This window comes from Arachis ipaensis, chromosome B10 (genome assembly GCF_000816755.2).
Source record: "Arachis ipaensis cultivar K30076 chromosome B10, Araip1.1, whole genome shotgun sequence".
Taxonomy (NCBI): domain Eukaryota; kingdom Viridiplantae; phylum Streptophyta; class Magnoliopsida; order Fabales; family Fabaceae; genus Arachis; species Arachis ipaensis.
In genome coordinates, this window is record NC_029794.2 from 5,706,476 (window position 1) to 5,727,020 (window position 20,545).

At 34.7% G+C, this 20,545-nt stretch overlaps 2 protein-coding genes and 1 long non-coding RNA gene across 7 annotated transcripts; all 3 read right to left on the minus strand.

Moving 5' to 3' along the window:
- On the minus strand, nucleotides 2,139-12,960 carry LOC107619999 (G-type lectin S-receptor-like serine/threonine-protein kinase At1g11330). 5 transcript variants are annotated; one of them, XR_002355217.1, is made up of 9 exons: nucleotides 12,705-12,960; nucleotides 7,454-11,245; nucleotides 7,252-7,353; nucleotides 7,016-7,179; nucleotides 6,720-6,930; nucleotides 3,136-3,370; nucleotides 2,907-3,057; nucleotides 2,324-2,816; nucleotides 2,139-2,220 (listed from the first exon to the last, which is right to left on the minus strand). XR_002355217.1 is itself a non-coding variant. In XM_021113143.1 (8 exons), exons 2-8 carry the CDS (start codon nucleotides 8,742-8,744, stop codon nucleotides 2,508-2,510), a joined length of 2,463 nt encoding a protein of 820 aa, XP_020968802.1. In that variant the 5' UTR covers nucleotides 8,745-11,245; nucleotides 12,705-12,960; the 3' UTR covers nucleotides 2,139-2,507. The 5 variants fall into 5 exon arrangements, 3 of the variants coding, with proteins under 3 accessions (XP_020968802.1, XP_020968803.1, XP_016177711.1); XM_021113143.1 differs by having other exon boundaries at nucleotides 2,139-2,816; XM_016322225.2 differs by lacking the exons at nucleotides 2,139-2,220; nucleotides 2,324-2,816; nucleotides 2,907-3,057; nucleotides 3,136-3,370 and adding exons at nucleotides 5,488-5,997; nucleotides 6,114-6,264; nucleotides 6,347-6,584.
- On the minus strand, nucleotides 3,468-5,218 carry LOC110267496 (G-type lectin S-receptor-like serine/threonine-protein kinase At1g11330). Its single transcript, XM_021113145.1, has 2 exons — nucleotides 3,819-5,218; nucleotides 3,468-3,722 (listed from the first exon to the last, which is right to left on the minus strand). Exons 1-2 carry the CDS (start codon nucleotides 5,113-5,115, stop codon nucleotides 3,586-3,588), a joined length of 1,434 nt encoding a protein of 477 aa, XP_020968804.1. The 5' UTR covers nucleotides 5,116-5,218; the 3' UTR covers nucleotides 3,468-3,585.
- Nucleotides 14,266-20,334, minus strand: LOC110267497. Its single transcript, XR_002355218.1, has 3 exons — nucleotides 20,324-20,334; nucleotides 18,534-18,544; nucleotides 14,266-14,490 (listed from the first exon to the last, which is right to left on the minus strand). It is a non-coding gene; the product is annotated as an uncharacterized LOC110267497 (long non-coding RNA).

Here is a 20,545-nt window from a genome sequence, read left to right on the forward strand (position 1 = left end):
TTAAAAGAAAAAGCCATAGATGTCCTTAGAGTTCCTTTGTACATCTGTGTTGTGTTTCATGATTCTGTGGGAATCCCCTTGTAAGTTGGGTTAGCACTTTACAGTTGAATGCTTGGCAGTGACCAAGTCAAGTTTAGTTTGGGATTAGATTCTGGACTTGTCCCAAATAGGAAGAGTAGTTCCTAGGGAGAATTGGTGTTTGTAATAAAAAATGATTATAGTGAAATTCCATCATTGTTGTGATGGAGACTGGATATAGGCTGCCTTGTACTTAGCAGCTGAACCATGATATATCTTAGTGTAAATCTCTCTCTCTTCTACTCCATTTTTGTTTCTGCTGCCCAAGAGATAAAACTGAAAATATCTCGTGCTGACTGATGAGACAAAAAGAAAAGTCTCATGGCTAGTTACGAGATAAAAAGACAAAAAATTTCCAGAAGTAGTTTTAAAGGCCAGCAAGTATTGTCAAGTGAAAAGGGGGTTAAGATTCAACCTCCCTCTTCTCTTAGCCACTGACAACCATTAGACATCTTTATCTTCCTACTAATGTTATGTCAGCAATATCGTTTATTTGGCAAAATTTTAGAATCCACCACTCATTTTTTGCCAAATCAACTATTATTTTTAAATCAGCAAAAAAATATATACAAAAAAAATATACAAGTAATAGAAATATATATAAATTAGGGTGCAAAATTACCAATGACAGTAATTAAAAATTAATAATATCTAACCAAATTTGTAACTTACAAAGACATTGAATCCTATTCCTATATTAATTATTAAAATATACAAAAAAATATACAAGTAAAAGAAATACAATTATATAAATTCAATATGCTATTTTTAAATTGAACAAAGAAGTATAATAACATATTAAAATACAATTATATATAAAGTATTATAAAATAATATAAAAAGTATAAAAAGCAAAAATAATTAAAGTATTTTTTTTGTAAATTCAATTTAAAAATACAATAAATATGTTTGTTTTGTACATTTTTATCTAATATAATCATTTCTAAGTAAAGAGGCACCTCTTCATTTGTGGGTGTTAATGTTTTCTAACCTCACGAAAAATGATGCTCCATTGAGTAAGTTTGAGATGTTGTGTATTTTGGAAATAAATTTCTTATGCTAAATTTGATGTTATTTGAAGGAATAGTGATAAGAAACTTATATAAGTTGTTCAAATAGTATGAAATTTAAATATTTGTAACGTAAAATTTATTATGATTAATAATATTATTATGACATTTGTAACATGGATGTTTATTATATTTAATGAGTTATTTATAAAAATGACATGACATTAATAGGAAAAGAAAGATGTCTTAAAAGTAATGTGGGTAAACTTATCTATTTACTTTTATATATTAAGAATAGATAGATGTGATTAGGATTTAATTTTGATTGTCACTCTGCAAAGTTGCTGTAGGCTTCTGGATAGAATACTTGAAATATGAGGTAACTATTGTCTGATTTTTTACTTTTATTGTTCATAATTTTGCTGTATACCAAACAAAGTGTTTTATCTTCCTTGAATATTTGTTATGGTCACATTATTGATAGAACCTTTTCCATCATTTGTAAGAGAAGACTCTATATCAAGCATAGTCTGCCTCAGAATGAATGCTGGCTGTTTTGGAGGAGGAAGATTGATTGTCTCACTATTAAGCATTGAAATTACTGAAGTCATTGTAGGTCTATCTCTTGCAAGCTCTTGTACATATAGAAGACCAATATGTAGCACCTCATTATATCTTCTTTGTTGCATGAACTTGATATTTCTGGATCTATTAGAGATGCAATGTTATTTGCATTCCATAAATTCCAAATAATACAGTGCGCTGACATTTGATTAGTTTCGTGCTGCATAAGGAATAAAATTTCAACCCAAATAGGCATTAAACAAAGAGCTATCTCAGTTCATCATAAACATTTTATTTAACATTAGTCCAAGTCAAAAAGAACTTTGTAATTTAAATATATAGCTTCATTGCGAATAATTTGAAGGCTTGACTAGATCATTTGAGAATGGCTTTTAAGTTTTAAGCTTATCCTAGCTATTTTGAAGTCATTAACTAGTATTAAAGAAAAATCTTTACTAGCTAACTATTTTTCTAGTTATTTTTTTAATTGGACTTTGAAGTCGCATGAACTTGATATTGCTGGATCCACTACAGATGTAACCTTATCAGCATTCCATAAATTCTATGCCTGCAAAAATTTACAAACATGAACTTGCTGTTAAGCTTTAAAGTCTGCATGACATCATCAAAATCAAATACTGACTTTGAATTTGAAAAGAAAGGTAACTAACATGAGAAGCTTACAAATCCTAAAAAGACTGAAAGATTCTGCATCCTTGCAAAAACCTGTATTTTTCCCTCATACTCACAATCTCCAACAGTAAGACGCCAAAGCTAAATACATGAGATTTTTCTAAAAATAAACTTTGAATCACATTATTGTTCAGAATTTTGCTGTATCCCAAACAAAGTGTTTTATCTTCCTTGGACATTTGTTAGGCTCACATTATTAATCGAGCAAAATCCATCATTTGTCATAGAAGACTCTATATCCAGCAGAGTCTGCCTCTGAACGAATGCTGGCTGCTTGGGAGAAGGAAGATTAACAGTCTCACTATTAAGCATTGAAACCACTGCAGTCATTGTAGGCCTATCTCTTGCAAGTTCTTGTACACATAGAAGACCAATATGTATGCACCTCATTATATCTTCTTTGTTGCATGAACTTGATATTTCTGGATCTATTAGAGATGCAGTGTTATCAGCATTCCATAAATTCCATGCCTGCAAACATTTACAACCATGTACTGGTTGTTAAGCTCTAAAGTCAAAATAGAAATTCTAAGAATAAGGTAATTAGCTTGAGAGACTTACAAATCCCAAGAGGCTCAAAGATTTAGAATCTTCACAAAAGCTGGTATTTTTTCTTCTACTCACAATCTCCAACAGCAAAACACCAAAGCTAAATACATCAGATTTCTCTGAAAATAGTCCTTCCATAGCATATTCTGGTGACATATAGCCGCTGTATAAACTCTATATTGTTATTCTTAACTATCATTTGGACATAAAATTTTACAAAAATAGTTAAAACAATTCTTACTATGTTCCAACAACTCTTCTAGTATTGACTGCATCTTCGGTTCGACTAAAAATTTTTGCCAGGCCAAAATCCGCAATTTTTGGATTTAACTCTTCATCAAGCAGTATGTTACTCAACTTCAAATCTCTATGTATAATTCTCAGTCTAGAATCTCTGTGAAGATAAAGTAAACCCCGAGCTATTCCATCGATTATACTAAAACGTTTTTCCCAATTCAATATCTGGTTTGATTGATCTGTCATGCCATTAAAATGATAGAATTATAATTTCTTTAATAAAAAAAAAAAAAAGAAGCCATATTNNNNAGCAATATTTAATATTCTATAGTTGGAAAGCTTTTACTGAAGTTAGGAGTCCATACAAAGTCAGAAAATCTATGTTGAAAAGAAACACTTGCAGTTTTGGATTAGTGATCTACTGATCTACCAAGCACTTGTAACAAAAACAAGTCTATAAGGCAGTAAAATTAGAGATATTACCTCTGATTTGAATCCTTTTCCAGAAGATATAAGCACAGGTGAGAATGATAGTGGTTCCTACTATCACTGACACTGCAATGACCACTGTGACATTTTTCTTGTCTTCACCTGTTAACCATTGGATGTCATATGCAACAAATTCATCAGTTTGATATGGATAACAACATTGTCACAGTCCAACCAAAAAAGAAATAAAAGAGGTACCTAGCTCTGCATAGGGAACTCGAATGTAAAGATCAGTTCCTCCAGTTGAGAATATCTGAAGATCAATTAAGCTTCCAATCCATGACATGCAGCCAGTGCCAGCATCATATGCATATGCTGTGCAGGAGCAGTTGCCTAAGCACTCAGCTTTGCAATCATCCTCGGCCGCATAGGACAAGATAGAGGCTGGAACCTTAGCATTCTGCATCTTCACAAATCCATCTTCTTTATTATTTTTGACACTCTCACTCTCACACTGAAAAGGTTCCTTCCTAACACAACCGCTGCTCCAGTTCTGTTTGCTCCATTCCTCATCATTCCTTGGCTTATACCCTCTCAAACACCTGCAAATCGGAGTGCTCCTGTGATCACAAATTCCAAACTCTCCACACTTGCCATACACATCACACTCTGAACTTATAGCTAACCAGGAGATATACCAATCTCTCTTTTCAGGATCCCAAGATACTTGGTATACATTTCCATCAACACTTAATAAGTAGTATACAGGAAAAGTTTGATTCCCGTAGTTGTAAGCAAGATAGTAATTAGTATTGCCGTTATCTTGACTTAAGTAAAACCCGAAAAGATAGTTGGTTGCCATGTCAGGTATCCCCAGAAATATTTGACCATTCCATGGACCACTACGCCAGTGAGGTTGGCTCCCTCTCCACACCAACACTTCCGGGATATTCAGGCGTTCAAGACTCATTGAGAATTCTCCAATGGATGCATCCTCATGACTTTTCCACGAGGTGAGTTTTGTTCTCTGGACGCCGCTGATGTTACCGGTGCTGAGTTCCATTCCCTCCAAGAAAGCGTTTGTGGGGTGTTGGAAACTCTGCCATAGGATCCTTCCTGTCGCGTTTTCTTGCAGCACAAGGTTTCCGGTGTTCAGAAGCTTAGCGGTTGTATTAGATGAAATATTGGACGCATTTGTAGACCAAAGGATGTCATCTTGTGAATTCAGCAGAACAAGGTTTCCGTCTTTAGATATCTTGAGCACACCAGAGGAAGAAGAAGAAGAATCTTTTATTGGTTGGTCTCTGTTGGCAACCCACACCAAAGGAGGTTTGGTTATGTACCAGATTCCGAGGTAGGAAAAGGTGGAGTTGGTAGGGGTGAAGAATCCTAGATGGAACATACCATCATTAGAGCTTAAAGTTTCGGGGGCTTTAAGGATGTAAGAGGAAGTGATGGTGTCTAAGGAACTTCCAGCATCATGTAGGAAGAAACTAAAGCAAAGTGTTAGCAAAACTTGTGAGTTTATAAAGTGACTACTTAGTCCCATAACCATGATTGAGAGAGGAATGAATGAATGTGTTTTGAGAGTGGAGGAAGATCTGGTTTTGCTTGATTTGATTCAAAGTATACAATGCGCTGACATTTGATTAGTTTCGTGCTGCATAAGGAATAAAAATTCAATCCAAATAGGCATTAAACAAAGACATATCTTACGTCAACATAAACATTTTATTTAACATTAGTCTAAGCCATAAATAAGTTATTATTGCAAATAATTTGACTATCTTAGCTTTTGTAGCTCTTGTGTCAGAAGAAACATTATATGCTTTTGTTGATGGCTAAGTGCTGCCCAGATTTTAATAAAAGTGCTAACCCCCTAGACTTTTTCCTAATAAAAGGGCATTCAGCATTGATTGTCTAGTAGTGGAAGCAAACCTCGCATCTTATTCTTTCTATTTTATTTCCATCATATATAAGTTGAATGAAATATTGTAAGTAACTGTTGTTACAAATTGCTTGAATGACGCAGCTCTTCTAATTTTAACTGTAGTGGCATAAAAGAAAGAAAATAATTGATGAAGCATCATAATAATTAATTATTTTACAAGAAGACATGATCAATCCTTTATCTTCCTTGGATGTTTGTTAGACTCATGTAATTGATGGAACATGCTCCATCATTTCTAAGAGAAGACTCTACATCTATCATTGTCTGTATTTGAATGAATGCTGGCTGTTTGGGAGGAGGAAGATTAACAGTCTCACTATTAAGCATCGAAATTACTGCAGTCATAGTAGGCCTATAGCTTGCAAGTTCTTGTACACACAAAAGACCAATATGTATGCACCTCGTTATGTCTTTTTTATTGCTTGGATTTGATATTTCTGGATCTATTAGTGATGCTATGTTGTCATTTCTCCACAATTTCCATGCCTGCAAACATTAACAGTAAGCATGTACTAGTTGTTAACCTTCACATTACTAGGAACTAGGAAGAAATTCCTTTTGGAAAATATTAAATTGAGGTGAGTGATTTAAAAAAAACTTACAAACCCCAAAAGGCTCAAAGATTCAACATTCTCATAAAAGCTGCTATTTTTTCTGCCACTAATAATCTCCAAAAGTAAAACACCGAAACTAAATACGTCTGATTTTTCTGAAAATAGTCCTTGTAGAGCATATTCTGGTGATATATAACCACTGCATAAATTTTAAGGTTAATTTCTTTAACTATCATTTAATATATAAATTAAATTCCAACAAAAGATAGAAGAATACTTACAATGTTCCAACAATTCTTCTAGTATTGGCCTCATTTTCAGCATTCTCAAAAATTTTTGCCATACCAAAATCTGATATTTTCGGATTTAACTCGTCATCTAACAATATATTACTTAATTTCAAGTCTCTGTGTATAATCTTTAATCTAGAATCTCTGTGAAGATAAAGTAGACCTCGAGCGATTCCTTCAAGTATGTTAAAACGTTTTTCCCAATTTAATACCTTTTGTTTAGGCGGATCTGCAATAACAACAAAATGTTATGAGTATTTTAGCTATATATCAAAGAAGGACCCAAATTAATTGAATGATAACAAATTCATCCACTGAAAAGAGATTCATTTTTATCAAATAAGATGCGATGATGGGAACTAACCAAATATATGTGCATCCAAACTTCTGTTTGGTAGGTATTCATAGATCAAAATCTTTTCATCTCTTTCGATGCAACATCCAAGAAGGCTGACAAGATTTCGATGTTGAAGTTTTGATATTACCATAACTTCATTCATAAATTCTTCTACACCTTGTCCAGATGTTTTTGAAAGTCTTTTAACTGCTATCTCCTGTCCATCTTCCAATCTACCCTGAAAAATATGAATAAAACTCACAATCTGTGGGATATAACACTTACTGTGTTAAGAAAGAAGATACATACTGTAATACTAATACCTTATATACAGATCCAAAACCACCTTGTCCTAGCTTATTATTGGAGTGGAAGTTGTTTGTTGCAGTAGCAAGCTTTTCAAGCTCAAATAGTGAATTCTCCGGAAGTTCAACTTGACTTGTATCATTAACATAACTTCTTCTCTGAATTCTTTGAAGTGCTTTCACTGCACAGAAATATCAAATGTTTCAAACTATTTATTCTGCATAGGAAAACATATTGTATGAATTGTAGTTACCTCCTCTGATTGCCCTTTTCCTCAAGATATATGCACAAGCCACAATAAGAGCCATTGCTATTATGACCGAAAGAACTATGATCAGTGTGTGATTTTTCTTCTCTTCAGTGTTCAAAGAAATTAAGATAAAGTTAGTCCTGGTGTTCTACATGTCATCATGTACAAACAAGACATTGAGCAATGAAATTCATAATAAAGTTACCAAGTTCCGAAGAGGGAACTCGAATGTAAAGATCAATTCCTCCCATTGAGAACTGCTGTATGTCAATCAAGTTTCCACACCATAACATGCAGCCAATGCCAGAATCATAAGCGTATGCAATGCAAGAGCAATTTGCCAAGCACTCAGTTCTGCAATCATAAGCAATGGAAGACAACCACTGTGAAAAATCTGGAACCTTGACATTTTGCAGCTTCACAAACCCATCACTACTCCTATTATTTCTGACTCTCTCATCACACTGCAGAGGCTTCTTCCTCACACAACCGCTGCTCCAGTTTTGTTTATTCCACTCTTGAGCATTCTTTGGCTCAAACCCTCTCAAACAGCTGCAGATAGGTGAATTTTTAGGATCACAGCTTCCAAAGGGACCACACTCTCCATAAAAATCACACACAGAGCTTACAGCAGACCAGTCCACAATCCAATCTCTCTTTGCATAATCCCAATAGGTTTCATGAAGGTTTCCATCAGAACTCAACACATACATCATTGACACATTCGCATAGTTGTATGAGAGGTAGTAAGTGCCGTTGGTTTCACCTTCACCATCTAAGGAGAACCCGTCAAGATAGTTCGCGTTCATAGTAGGTATCCCAATAAAAACTTGACCGTTCCATGGACCGCTTCTCCAATAAGGTTGAGTTCCTCTCCATATGAACACTTGAGCGATGTGAAGGGGTTCAAGACTCATAGTGAAGTCTCCTTTGGATGGATCATTAGGAGTTCTCCATGAGGTGAGTTTCACTCTCTGGCCGGTAATCTCATTGGTGCTAAGCTCCATTTTCGGCAAGAAAGTATCTGCAGGGTGCTGGAAACTCTGCCAAAGGATCCTTCCTGTGGTGATTTCTTGCAACACAAGGTTTCCGGTGTTCTGAAGCTGTGCCGTTGTGTTGGATGTAATATTTGTGATGTTTGATGACCAAAGAATCTGCTTCTGTTGGTTCATGACATAAAGGTTTCCATCCTCAGATATTTTGAGATGCCCTGAAGAAGAATCCTTTATAGGTTGGTTTCTGTTGGCAACCCAGACCACAGAGGATTTGGACATGTACCAAATTCCGAGGTAGGACAAGGTTGATGAGTTAGAAGGAGTGAAGAATCCTAGATGGAACAAAGTGTTGGTGGAGATTAAGGTTTCGGGGTCCTTAAGGATGTAATTAGAGGAGGTTATGGTGTCTAATAAGGAATTTGCAACATGGCAGAAGCTAAGTGTTAGTAGCAGCAAAACTGGTATGTGTATGTCACCTTTGATGAAGTGAAGTAACATCATAATTACATGAAACAGTTAAACTTCTTGGTTGGATAGGAAAGTTTGGAAGATGAACAAGTTTTTCAATCACAAAGACAATAAGTTTCTCCAACTTAGATAAGTTAAATAAATGGTTGGTTTATTGAATATTGTAGACATAATATAACCTTGCTTCTGACACCAGCTGTTTTACTATTTATATTTCATCTTTATTTTTTCTTGAGAAGGGTACGTACGTAATCATCATTGTTCATGTGTGTTTACTCTACATTTTATTTATTAATTCGTGTCTGTATAATATTGTAGATGAATGAATTTATATAGACAGGGTTTAATAATAGTCTAATGTTATATTTAGTCTCCCTGAAATTTCTTGACATCATTCGAGGATTTTGACAACGAACTGATAGATATTATCTGATATATATAACAGCCCCCCAATAGAACTTTGATCCTACTATATATATACTTTAGTTGCATTGTAGTTATAAAACTAGGCTAATTAGCAAGTTTCTTAAAATCTTGATTTCTATATATTTATGCCCACTTTCAAAACCTTTCCAACTGTCTCCTCTTGCTTCTTTTTCCCTCTCTGCCTCTCCTCTGTTTATTTTCTACAAAAAAGTTGTTACCAATTGGCTTTATCTGCAATTGGAAATTTCAGATACATGTCCAGAATGTGCTCTAGTGTTGATGTCAATGAGAAAGAGACCATCTTTCTCAAGAGAAACAGGAAAAGGGTCATTGGAACATGGTCTTTGAGGTTGCCTAAAGATCCAAGGTTGTCACCTGTGAGGTTCCTACTAAGGCTTGGAGCAAAGGTTGCAAGTGTTATAAGAGTTGCTTCTATGAGGAGGAGATCCTCAAGAAAGGTTTCTTCTTTCTCATCTGCTTCTTCTTCGATTAGGCCACGACCATTATCAGACAACACGGATTCGCACCGTGCTAAAGCAGTCCAAGATTGCATTGAGTTCTTACATTCTTCTTCCTCTAGGGAGAGTCTCAGTTGAGAAAATATTATCCAAGGTTACTGGTTTCTGGAGATGTATATTACAAAAGAAGGGTACTTTGCTTAGTTGAATTGACATGTTAAAAGTTAAGAATCAGAAGATAATCTACTTAAGGTTGCTGCTTGCAAGAGATGTATGTTACAAAACAGGGTACTCTGTTAAACTAAGTAGGAATATAATGGAGGGTGATGCTTTGTGAAATATATGCCACTTTGGCAATGCAGTGTGATAAGATAGTCTCACATAATACTGGCTCAAATCATTGCTTCATTTGCAGAACTTTTTGTCTTGCATTAATTAGAGTACATAGTATGTAGTTCTAATCTGTCGCATTCTAGATGTGGTTATCAGTTTTCATTTTTTCTATTAGCCATTATTATCTGAATTTGACTAGTGCCTAATCCTCCCCTTATACTTTATCATGTATAATAAATTAAGTGATCAAAATTCAACAAACTCAAAAAGGAAAAAAAAGAAAAAATTATTGTCAAATGCCTGAATTGTTCGGTTTCAATGAACTTCGAAGGGAATAATTAAATTATGAATTTAATTTTGATATACGGATAATGTAAAGCAATTTTATATGTGCATCTAATTACATATGGATGATGTTAGTAAAAATAATCACTTTTTACAATCAACACGTGAATGGTGATCTAAAATAACAAACATGATTAAACAATTTTGTAAAATAAACTTTTTAATTATTCAAAAGAAGATCCCTATTCACCACACTCAAGTTTCAAAATCTTAAGTAACTGACATAAAAGTTTGAAAAATTGGTTGTACAACAACTTGTGAGTGACAAGTTCTTTGATAAAGAAGAACTGCAACTAATAAACCAGCAATTTAAAAGTTTGAAAATTTGGTTGTATAGTCACTTCCGAATGAAATCATCTTTGACAAAGTTGCATGAAGAACTGCAACTAACAAACCAGCAATTCTATGGGTGATGGGCCTGAAAATCTGTAAATTTCCAAATTTATATATCCTTTCATCGTTTAATCATATTGTAAGAGAGTTTTAATACACCGAGAGCATGCAAAAATTGCAGCTTTCCATAGACAAAAATAAGCGCAAAGATATAAAATATGTTTTCTCATGTCTTTCTGCCAAGTCTTTGTTGAAAGATACTTCAATAAAGCAACAGTCTAATAACATCACCACCATAATCCAGTGGAACAGTTGCCTTATAAAGCTTGGATGGTTATCTATGAAACAATTAGTATGTCATGGTTCATTTTGAACCATGACCGGCGCCAGGGGAACAGTTCCCTAGCAAGCCTATCAGACTCAAAAATAAATTAAACAAGGTTACAAAGATTTTGAATAATTTACAAGTTCTAAAATAAATAGTTATACATTTTTAACAAAAATTAAAATAATTAAGAGTGGTTGAATCCTGCCCGTGACATATGGAGCATACAACGTCTAGGAACTCAACAAGGGACAGATACCCATTGCAGATCATAATTCTTGAATAGAAGGGCTCACATATTCAAGTATTTATTTCTGAAAAATATTTTTAGAAAAATAGAATGAGTTTTGCAACTCAGTGACAAGACAATACATTTATAATCCACATGAGACTATATAAATATTATTATTAAAGTAATTTTTTATTAGAAAATAGTAATTGATCGTAATAAGTGAATCAATAAGGGAGTTCTCATACAGAAATCAAATCAAAAGTCCACACTTGGTCAGCTCCATCTCTATGGGTAGCCCTTTCCTCTTGTGTGTCCTAACCAAGGTTCTGAGAACCGGACCGGTCATCAAACCGCTCTAATCACTAGTTCACTGCTTCATTGGTTCAACCGAAAAAACCGTTTTACAATAAAATAAATAAATTATAAAAGACCAAAGATGAGGATATTCCAAGAACTCCTATTAGATGCAACAGCATTCAATATTATCACATATTCTCACACACACAAATACAAAGCCTTACATCAAAGAACAACAACAGCAAGTGATTTGGAAAGAAAATGTAAACACCGAACAATCACAAGCATACACAACATGTGAATATTATTATAGCAAACATAATAACAAAATAGCTCTTCTAATGCGTCTCCTAAAATATCCCAAATAAGAAAAGCTACATGATTTGATCCACTTGATTCAGTAAGTTACATCTATTAGAAAAATTAAGAATCAACTAAAAGAAAAAGAAGAGGAAGGCCTGGTTGATTCGATTCAATTCGCTGAGAGAGTTGGGATTTTGATTCAGAAATCATGCCGATGGTGGATTCATTTCATGATACTTCCTCCCAATATAAGCTCACTGCGCATAAGCACATTGAAGCGTCTCAAGAAGCTAAACTACAGAGGTTCCAATATCTGAATGCTCTTCATACACTTGAAATTCATTGCTGTGACGTCCTTTATTCCTTGCCTGATGAAGAACTTCCTTCCACCCTTAATCAACTTTGTGTCCAAGAATGCCCTTTGCTGACTCCAAGACTTAAACCAAATAGTGGGAAGGAGTGGCACAAGGTGGCTCGAATTCCACACATACAAATTGATCACCAAATACTCTATTTAGGGAACCAGTGCCAAAGCTAGGCACTCAGGTTAGAGGACTAAAAACACTATGTACAGGCAACATGTTATGCATTCTGATGAGGACAAAAGGGATGAATCCGTGTTGTGTCGGTTTCATTGTGTCCTGATTTTTACTACCCTTTGATTTTCATTTTTAGCATTCAGCAGCAACGAACATTACAAAACAGCAACAAGTAATCCCTAGTCCCTAAACAAAAATTTCAATAATGATTTGATTTTCATTTTTAGCAGCAGCAAGAAAATTTCAACAAATATTTCAGGAATTAAAGAAAGAGCAGCAGCACAAAATCAGCAAAAATTAGCAATTTCACAATTTCACATTAAAATTCAGCAAACAAAGGCTCTGGGGAGAGAAGACGGAGACACGAACAAGAACCGAAGAAGTGAAAGCAGTGACACTAACCTTCGACGGAGTCACGGACGGCGACCGGGGAGACGACGGCGAGTGGCGAGCTGCTCCAAGCCAACAAAACAGAGAAGCCATGGAGGACGGATGGAGGACAGGGGGAAGGAGGAGGCCAAGCTACAAGAGAGGGCCTGGCCACGGACGGCGGCAGCACTGCGGCAGAACCGTTGCAGGGAGGACCTAGGGTTTTGGTTGGGTGATTTAACCTTGCTTCAAAGTGCAGAGGGATTCACAAAATGTGGGGGGTGTGGTGGGGGAATAAATCAAACCGGTGACGTTTATAGAGAACCGGCCGGTTACCAGTCGGTTCGCCGGTTTTGAAACGGTTTGTAAATGGGCGGTTATTGGAGACGGACCGGACCATTTTCATCATCGGTTCTCGGTTGGACCGGTTTAACTGGCCGGTCCAGTCCGATTTTTAAAACATTGGTTCTAACAAAACAACAGATCTAACGTGTGGCCTACAGGTTAGGCTAGCAACACCCCTGCTAACTAGAGTCTGAGTTAGATGCATCTAAATTAACGTCATAACCTCCGTTAACTATGGTTTTCTAATACGAGCCTTCCAAACCAATTTAAAACATATAAATTCAAATATAATAAATCTTCGATCTTTCAAATATATACGGTATTGAATCAAATCAAATAATACTTTCTCATAAGAAATATTTTCTAATCATAACTTCTTCAATCATAAGTAATTTCAAACACATTTCACAATTTCAAAGTCAGTAAATACTAACAAATACTTCAATGCTTCAAAAGTATATATTCGAGTAAAATCAAATGTTCTAAAATAATATAAAACTTCATCAAACATATATATAGTCTCATGTATAATTTTTAAGATATGAACTTCATAAAAATATTTTTTTCAACTATAATAAATCAATTATTCTAATCAAATCAAAGTTCCTCAAGAATAGTTTTATAAATATAAATAGAAACTCAGAATAGCATAAACAAATAAAAATTAACGGTTATAAATGTAAAGCCTACTCACAACTTGGTCCCAAGGACCGAAAAGACCGAATTCGGAGTGCCAAATTAAATGGCGAGGAAGGTTGGAAAAGAATAGAATGAAAGAGCGCAAAATTTGGACCAAGCCAGTGGCAGCAACCTCAATTCTCACAGCAGCAACAACAGCAACATCACTACCACTTCTAGCCCGTAACAAACAACGGCAAAAGCAAATTAATCAAGAAAGACAACACGAAAAGGGAGCGAGAGCGTAAGGTAGATAAAAGCGGAACATAAATGGAAAGAGATGTCAAGTACAAGTAGAATGGGTTTTGTTTACCAAGGTAAAGGAAGAGCAGTGGTGGCTCTTGACGGCAAAAATTCCGATGACTCTGGCAGCAACATTCATGGCTCCAGAGACTCCGGAAAACAATGGAAAACCAAAAGCAAACAGAACAATCCCTTCTCCGGTGACCTCCTCCCCTTGCAACGGAGGCAACCGCAATGACAACGGAAGAACAAAAGGTTGGCTTTGTCTCGCGGTGTGGTGGAAGGCCACAGCAACTCGGCAACGAGCTCCAACAGAGCTCCCCTTTCTCTCTCCCATTCGCGCCCCCCTTCTCTGCGCTGTTTGGTGACGACGATGGCCTCAACCAGGATGACAACAGTCTTGATCAACGGCAGTGGCAGCGATGGGACTCCCTCCTTCCTCTTCTCCGTCGCGCGCTTTTCTCTTTCTCCATGGAAGTCTTGCGACCTCACTCCCTCATCTCTCTCACACATCTCTTCCTTTTTCTCTGCGACAGTGATGGCGGCATCCAGCCTCACCGGTGTCACCTCCTTCTCCCCCTCTTCTTTCTTTCTTATCCCTCTCTGTTTTCTCTCGCTCTTTTTCTTTCTTTCATTCTCAGCAGAGTGTGTGCGTTAGGAGAGGGATAAGGTTTAGAAAGGGGTAAGGGTAGTTTAGGTATTTTGATAAAATTAGAGGGTATATGTAAAATGTTTCATAAAAACCTGAGATGTTACATTCTAACCCCCTTAAAAAAAATTTCGCTCTCGAAAATTGATACAGTATGAAAAATGTTACATGGTTTTAGCCTTTTTACCAAACATGAGAAAGAAGTATAATCGGGTGCAAAAATTACAACATAGGTGTGTGTTAAAATGATGCGGTTGACATTTTCCAACTCTCGTTCCCTTGACAACTTAGATATACATAGCACTCTTCACTTCGTTCGTCAATCTCCTCAAAATACACTTTCACCTCATAATCTCCTTGATTTTGTTGTACATATCCATGGTATCAACTGGTCTCATGTCAAACCTTAGAATTACAGCTTTCCAAACTCCAACATTGATAAGTTGTGTCCTAAAGAGCTAACGTATCGCTTGTTAAATCTATGAATCGCACGTTACATTGAAACAAGCTCGAGTTTACTGAATGGGATACAAAAGTTAGGAAGAAAAAACAAATATCACAGTTGGTGTTCACAAGAACATGGAAGGATGAATAAGATCGCAATTAAGCGAGATGTACAAAAAGAATGAAGTGTGCCAGAAAGAAAGTCAATTCGTATTTTAAGAAAGAAATCTGAATCAAGAAATTTTAATAGGAACAATATAAGAGAAGATGGGAGTATCAGGTCAAAACAAGTTCAAGTTTGAATCAAAGAAATACAAAGTGCACAACAGAAGGTAATCAAAGTCAACGACAATTTTTATAAAGATTTAAGAGAATGTTTCAAGACACAATCAGGTAGGATATCCATAAACAATGGATGCAACTAAGAGAGAATCATTTCACAATCTCAAAGAAAATATATGAGATGAACATTTCAAACATAAATACTATCACGTCAAACAAATTCAAATTGAAACAAAAGATGCAAGATTTATGAATTAGAGTAATAGAGGTCAGGAGCAAATGCTTTTCCATCAAGAATCTTAGAGGATACCTAGGTACACAACCAAGCAAGGATATACATAAGCAAAAAGATAAAATCAACAACAAAGAAAACAAGCAAAACATAAATTAAAATAAGACAATACCTTCTGGAATAGACAACTTAACAGTCATAAAAATAAAAAACAGTAACTATCACAAAATCAGCATGCTTCTTTTCTCTTTTTATAGAAACCTTCGACTAAGTACCCTTGAGATTATTATCATGACTTTGGACCTTAAATAATTATGTCAATATAAAGTTTAATATCTCCTAACTCAAAATAGTAGATAGGTTATGTAAAACATAAAAAAAAATGTAATTGATCTCTTTGTTATTTCTTAAGCCAGAATTTACATATACATTCAGGTATTTAACTCATTATGGTCACTGTTGGTAAAATGCAGTCATATGATTTCCTATAATCATGCAGCTAGACTCAATATGAAGTTATAAATAAATTCACATATAAAATAATGATAATAATAAAACTATAATTTGAAGTACTAGCAATTAATACACTAAGATCAGTTAAAATAACTACTTTTTCTTTTGTTTTTAACATGATCCAAGCACAAAAGAATTCAGAAAATTGGTATAGGATCATATTTCTTGTAAAGATAAAACACCAACAAGAGAATTTTCCTTCATAAATAGTTAAGTGAACTTAAAGTTCATGAACTAAGGACAAACTTAAATATATATATTGAATCTAAAATTCTAAATATTCGAAAATATATCTCCCAAATCCTTATCGTATCTTGGAAAATATATCGTAAAAAAAAACTTTTTTTTTTGGTATATACAGATTCTTTCACAAATTTCCAACCCAGAAGTGAGACTAAGAAACACAAAAATAACCGTTACATACAAATCAAGAAACTCAACAGTCCAATCACCAAAAAAATTGACTTGCTTGTTACTTAGAAAATCTCAATGATCTATATTAATATTAGTCATATAACCACATTTTGGGTTCAATCATAGTAGAAATCCATTTATCACTCTTCTCTTCATATATATTATTGTCCTGAGTGCCTATGTATACAAATTGTAGGCTTGTAGCTTTCTAGAAAACATTTAGCTCATGTTAGATTTTATTATCTTATTATCAGAATAAAAGAAAAATCAGTCAAAATTACAAAATTAACATTTAGTATACTGTAATAAAATTGATGTAAAATATCAGTTAGATTATCAAAATCAAGGTCTAAGATTTGACAAGACAAATTGGGAAAGATGCAATATCAATGTATTAAAAAGTATAGCAAATTTATTGGCAATAATTAAGTTACAATAGTAATTAGTGATCTGTGTGAGATAGTTAATTGAAAGGAGAATATAATTATTAGCAAGAATGAAGTACATATCATCTTATGATTGTCACAATATATTGACCAATAAGATAATCATTTTAACTATAAATTTACAAGCATGAGAAGTAACAGTATATTTGACTATTCTTTTTATTATCCTAAACAAGAACAAAAACTTTGCAAATGTCAGATAAGAAAACGGAACACCAAAGGGGATGTGAGCCTTTTCAAAACCATGTTGAGAATAGAGAAAACAATAGTTGTTGTAAACTTTCTCATATATGAGTAAGTAGTTATAATATACTAAATATTATTTTATATGAAAAAGGAAGGAAAATTTTGGTGCCAAAAGCTAGTATTATTACTATAGGGTAACATAAACTAACACAACAACTTTTTTTATTTTTATATATAGTTGGGTTCTCTATACCTTTGGTAGAACAAATTCCTTGCTAAAAAAACACGAATCAACAACTTTTACGAGACAAATAACAAGGTTCATTAGGCGAAATAGTTTGCGTCACAAAGTACTACAAATCAATAAAACCAATCTCCCTAAAAACCCTAAGAATACGAACAATAGAGAATAAGGGAATTTCCAGAAAATCAAGAGTTAAGAAAACTCTCAGATCTTAGCGAAAAGCAAAATTCATCTATAATCACCCACCAAAAAGAAAGCATTCACAATCTTTCTCTCAACTTATCAAGCCGAAAATAGTTCCGTGATAAAAAGTCATGTTCAACAACAAAAAAACCATAATGGAACCGGATCATCAAATTAGAAATACACAACTAAACTTCTAGATCAGAAAAGACTTTCGATCCAGCTAACTGATCACCCAAATAATTTACTACACTTAAGCAAAGAAAACCACCAATCGAACAAATAACAATGACACTCTATTCATATGTTTCATCACATAGTTCTTTTTCTTGAATAACTAAATAATATATTTTTTTTTCAAAATTATTGATTTGAAAGAAAGAATCAAAAGCTAATCAAAATTGTTATAATTTCAAAGATCATGAACATAAGAAGAAAAATTCCAACATCGCTTATCAAATCAAGAACAAAGCATTTTGATTAGAAACTCAGCAAATTCATGCAATTTACAAATCCAAATACAATTCTATAAGAGAATTAGATAATATTCACAGCAAACACCGATCAAATCTTCTAAGTAATGCGTGAGATATTAATATTAAGAATTATAAGGAACAACACAAAGATGAAGAATATTAAAGCATACATTCACAAAAAGAAAAAAGATTAGGAGTAGCTACAGAACTCGCAAATCGGAACTGAAACTGAAGTCATTGCAAAAACAAGTTCAAGAAAAGCTACCAAATGACGATTCAAGGTTGGATACAAAGAAAAAGAAAGAAGTGGCAAGAAGCGGCAAAGAACGCATGATCACAATAATCAGAAGACAACAATGACACAGAGGACAAGGATGACATTCCTATAGGCCTCTGATAGTGCCACAATTTGTACAAATAGGCGCGCTTCTATTTATACAATTGTGATCCTACCATAGGACACTTGCTCTATATTACACATATTAAACCTAAGCTCTGATACCATTTTGTCACGGCCTAAAATGAACCATGACCGGCGCTCAGGGAAACAGTTTCCTAACAAGCCTATCAGACTTAAATATAAATTAAATAAGGTTACAAAGATTTTGAATAATTTACAAGTTCTAAAATAAATAGTTATATATTTTTAACAAAAATTAAAATAATTAAGAGTGGTTGAATTCTGCCTATAACATATGGAGCATACAATGCCTAGGAACTCAACAAGGGATAGATACCCATTGCAGATCATAATTCTTGAATAGAAGGGCTCACATATTCAAGTATTTATTTCTGAAAAATATTTTTAGAAAAAAGGAATGAGTTTTACAACTCAGTGACTAGACAATACATGAAACTATATAAATATTATTATTAAAGTAATTTTTAATTAGAAAATAGTAATTGATCATAATAAGTGAATCAATAAGGGAGTTCTCATACAGAAATCAAATCAAAAGTCCACACTTGGGCGGCTCCACCTCTATGGGTAGCCCTTTCCTCTTGTGTGTCCTAACCGAACAACAGATCTAACGTGTGGGCTACACGTTAGGCTAGCAACACCCCTGCTAACTGGAGTCTGAGTTAGATGCATCTAAGTTAACGTCATAACCGCCGTTAACTACGGTTTTCTAATACGAGCCTCCAAAACCAATTCAAAACATATAAATTCAAATATAATAAATCTTAGATCTTTCAAATATATACGGTATTAAATCAAATCAAATAATACTTTCTCATAAGAAATATTTTCCAATCATAACTTCTTCAATCATAAGTAATTTCAAACGCATTTCACAATTTCAAAGTCAATAAATACTAACAAATACTTCAATACTTCAAAAGTATATATTCGAGTAAAATCAAATGTTCTAAAATAATATAAAACTTCATCAAACATATATATAGTCTCATGTAAAATTTCTAAGATATGAACTTCATAAAAATATTTTTTTCAACTATAATAAATCAATTATTCTAATCAAATCAAAGTTCTTCAAGAATAGTTTTATAAATATAAATAGAAACTCAGAATAGCATAAACAAAAAAAAATTAACGGTTATAAATATAAAGCCTACTCACAACTTGGTCCCAAGGACCAAAGAGACCGAATTCAGAGTGCCAAATTAAATGGCAAGGTAGGTTGGAATAGAAAGGAACGAAAGAGCGCAGAATTTGGACCAAGCCAGTGGCAGCAACCTCAATTCTCATAGCAGCAACAACAGCAACATCACTACCACTTCTAGCCCATAACAAACAACGACAAAAGCAAATTAATCAAGAAAGACAGCACGAAAACAGCATGAGCGTAAGGTAGATAAAAGTGGAACATAAATGGAAAGAGATGTCAAGTACAAGTAGAATGGGTTTTGTTTACCAAGGTAAAAGAAGAGCAGTGGTGGCTCTTGACGGCAAAAATTCCGATGACTCTAGCAGCAACATTCATGGCCCTAGAGACTCTGATAAACAATGGAAAATCAGAAGCAGAATAGAACAATCCCTTCTCCAGTGACCTCCTCCCCTTACAACGGAGGCAATCGCAATGACAACGGAAGAACAAAAGGTTGGCTTTGTCTCGCGGTGTGGTGGAAGGTGGCAGCAACTCGTCGACGAGCTCCAACAGAGCTCCCCTTTCTCTATCCCGTTTGCTCCCCCCTTCTCTGCCCTGTTTGGTGATGACGATGGCCTCAACCGAGATGGCGACAGTCTTGATCAACGGCAGTGGCAGCGATGGGACTTCCTCCTTCCTTTTCTCCGTCGCACGCTTTCCTCTTTCTCCATGGAAGTCTTGTGACCTCACTCCCTCTCCTCTCTCACACATCTCTTCCTTTTTCTCTGCGATAGTGACGGCGGCATCCAGCCTCACCGATGTCACCTCCTTCTCCCCCTCTTCTTCCTTTCTTCTCCCTCTCTGTTTTTCCTCGCTCTTTTTCTTTCTTTCATTCTTAGCAGAGAGTTTGTGTGTTAGGAGAGGGCTAGGGTTTAGAAAAGGGGTAAGGGTAGTTTAGGTATTTTGATAAAATTAGAGGGTATATGTAA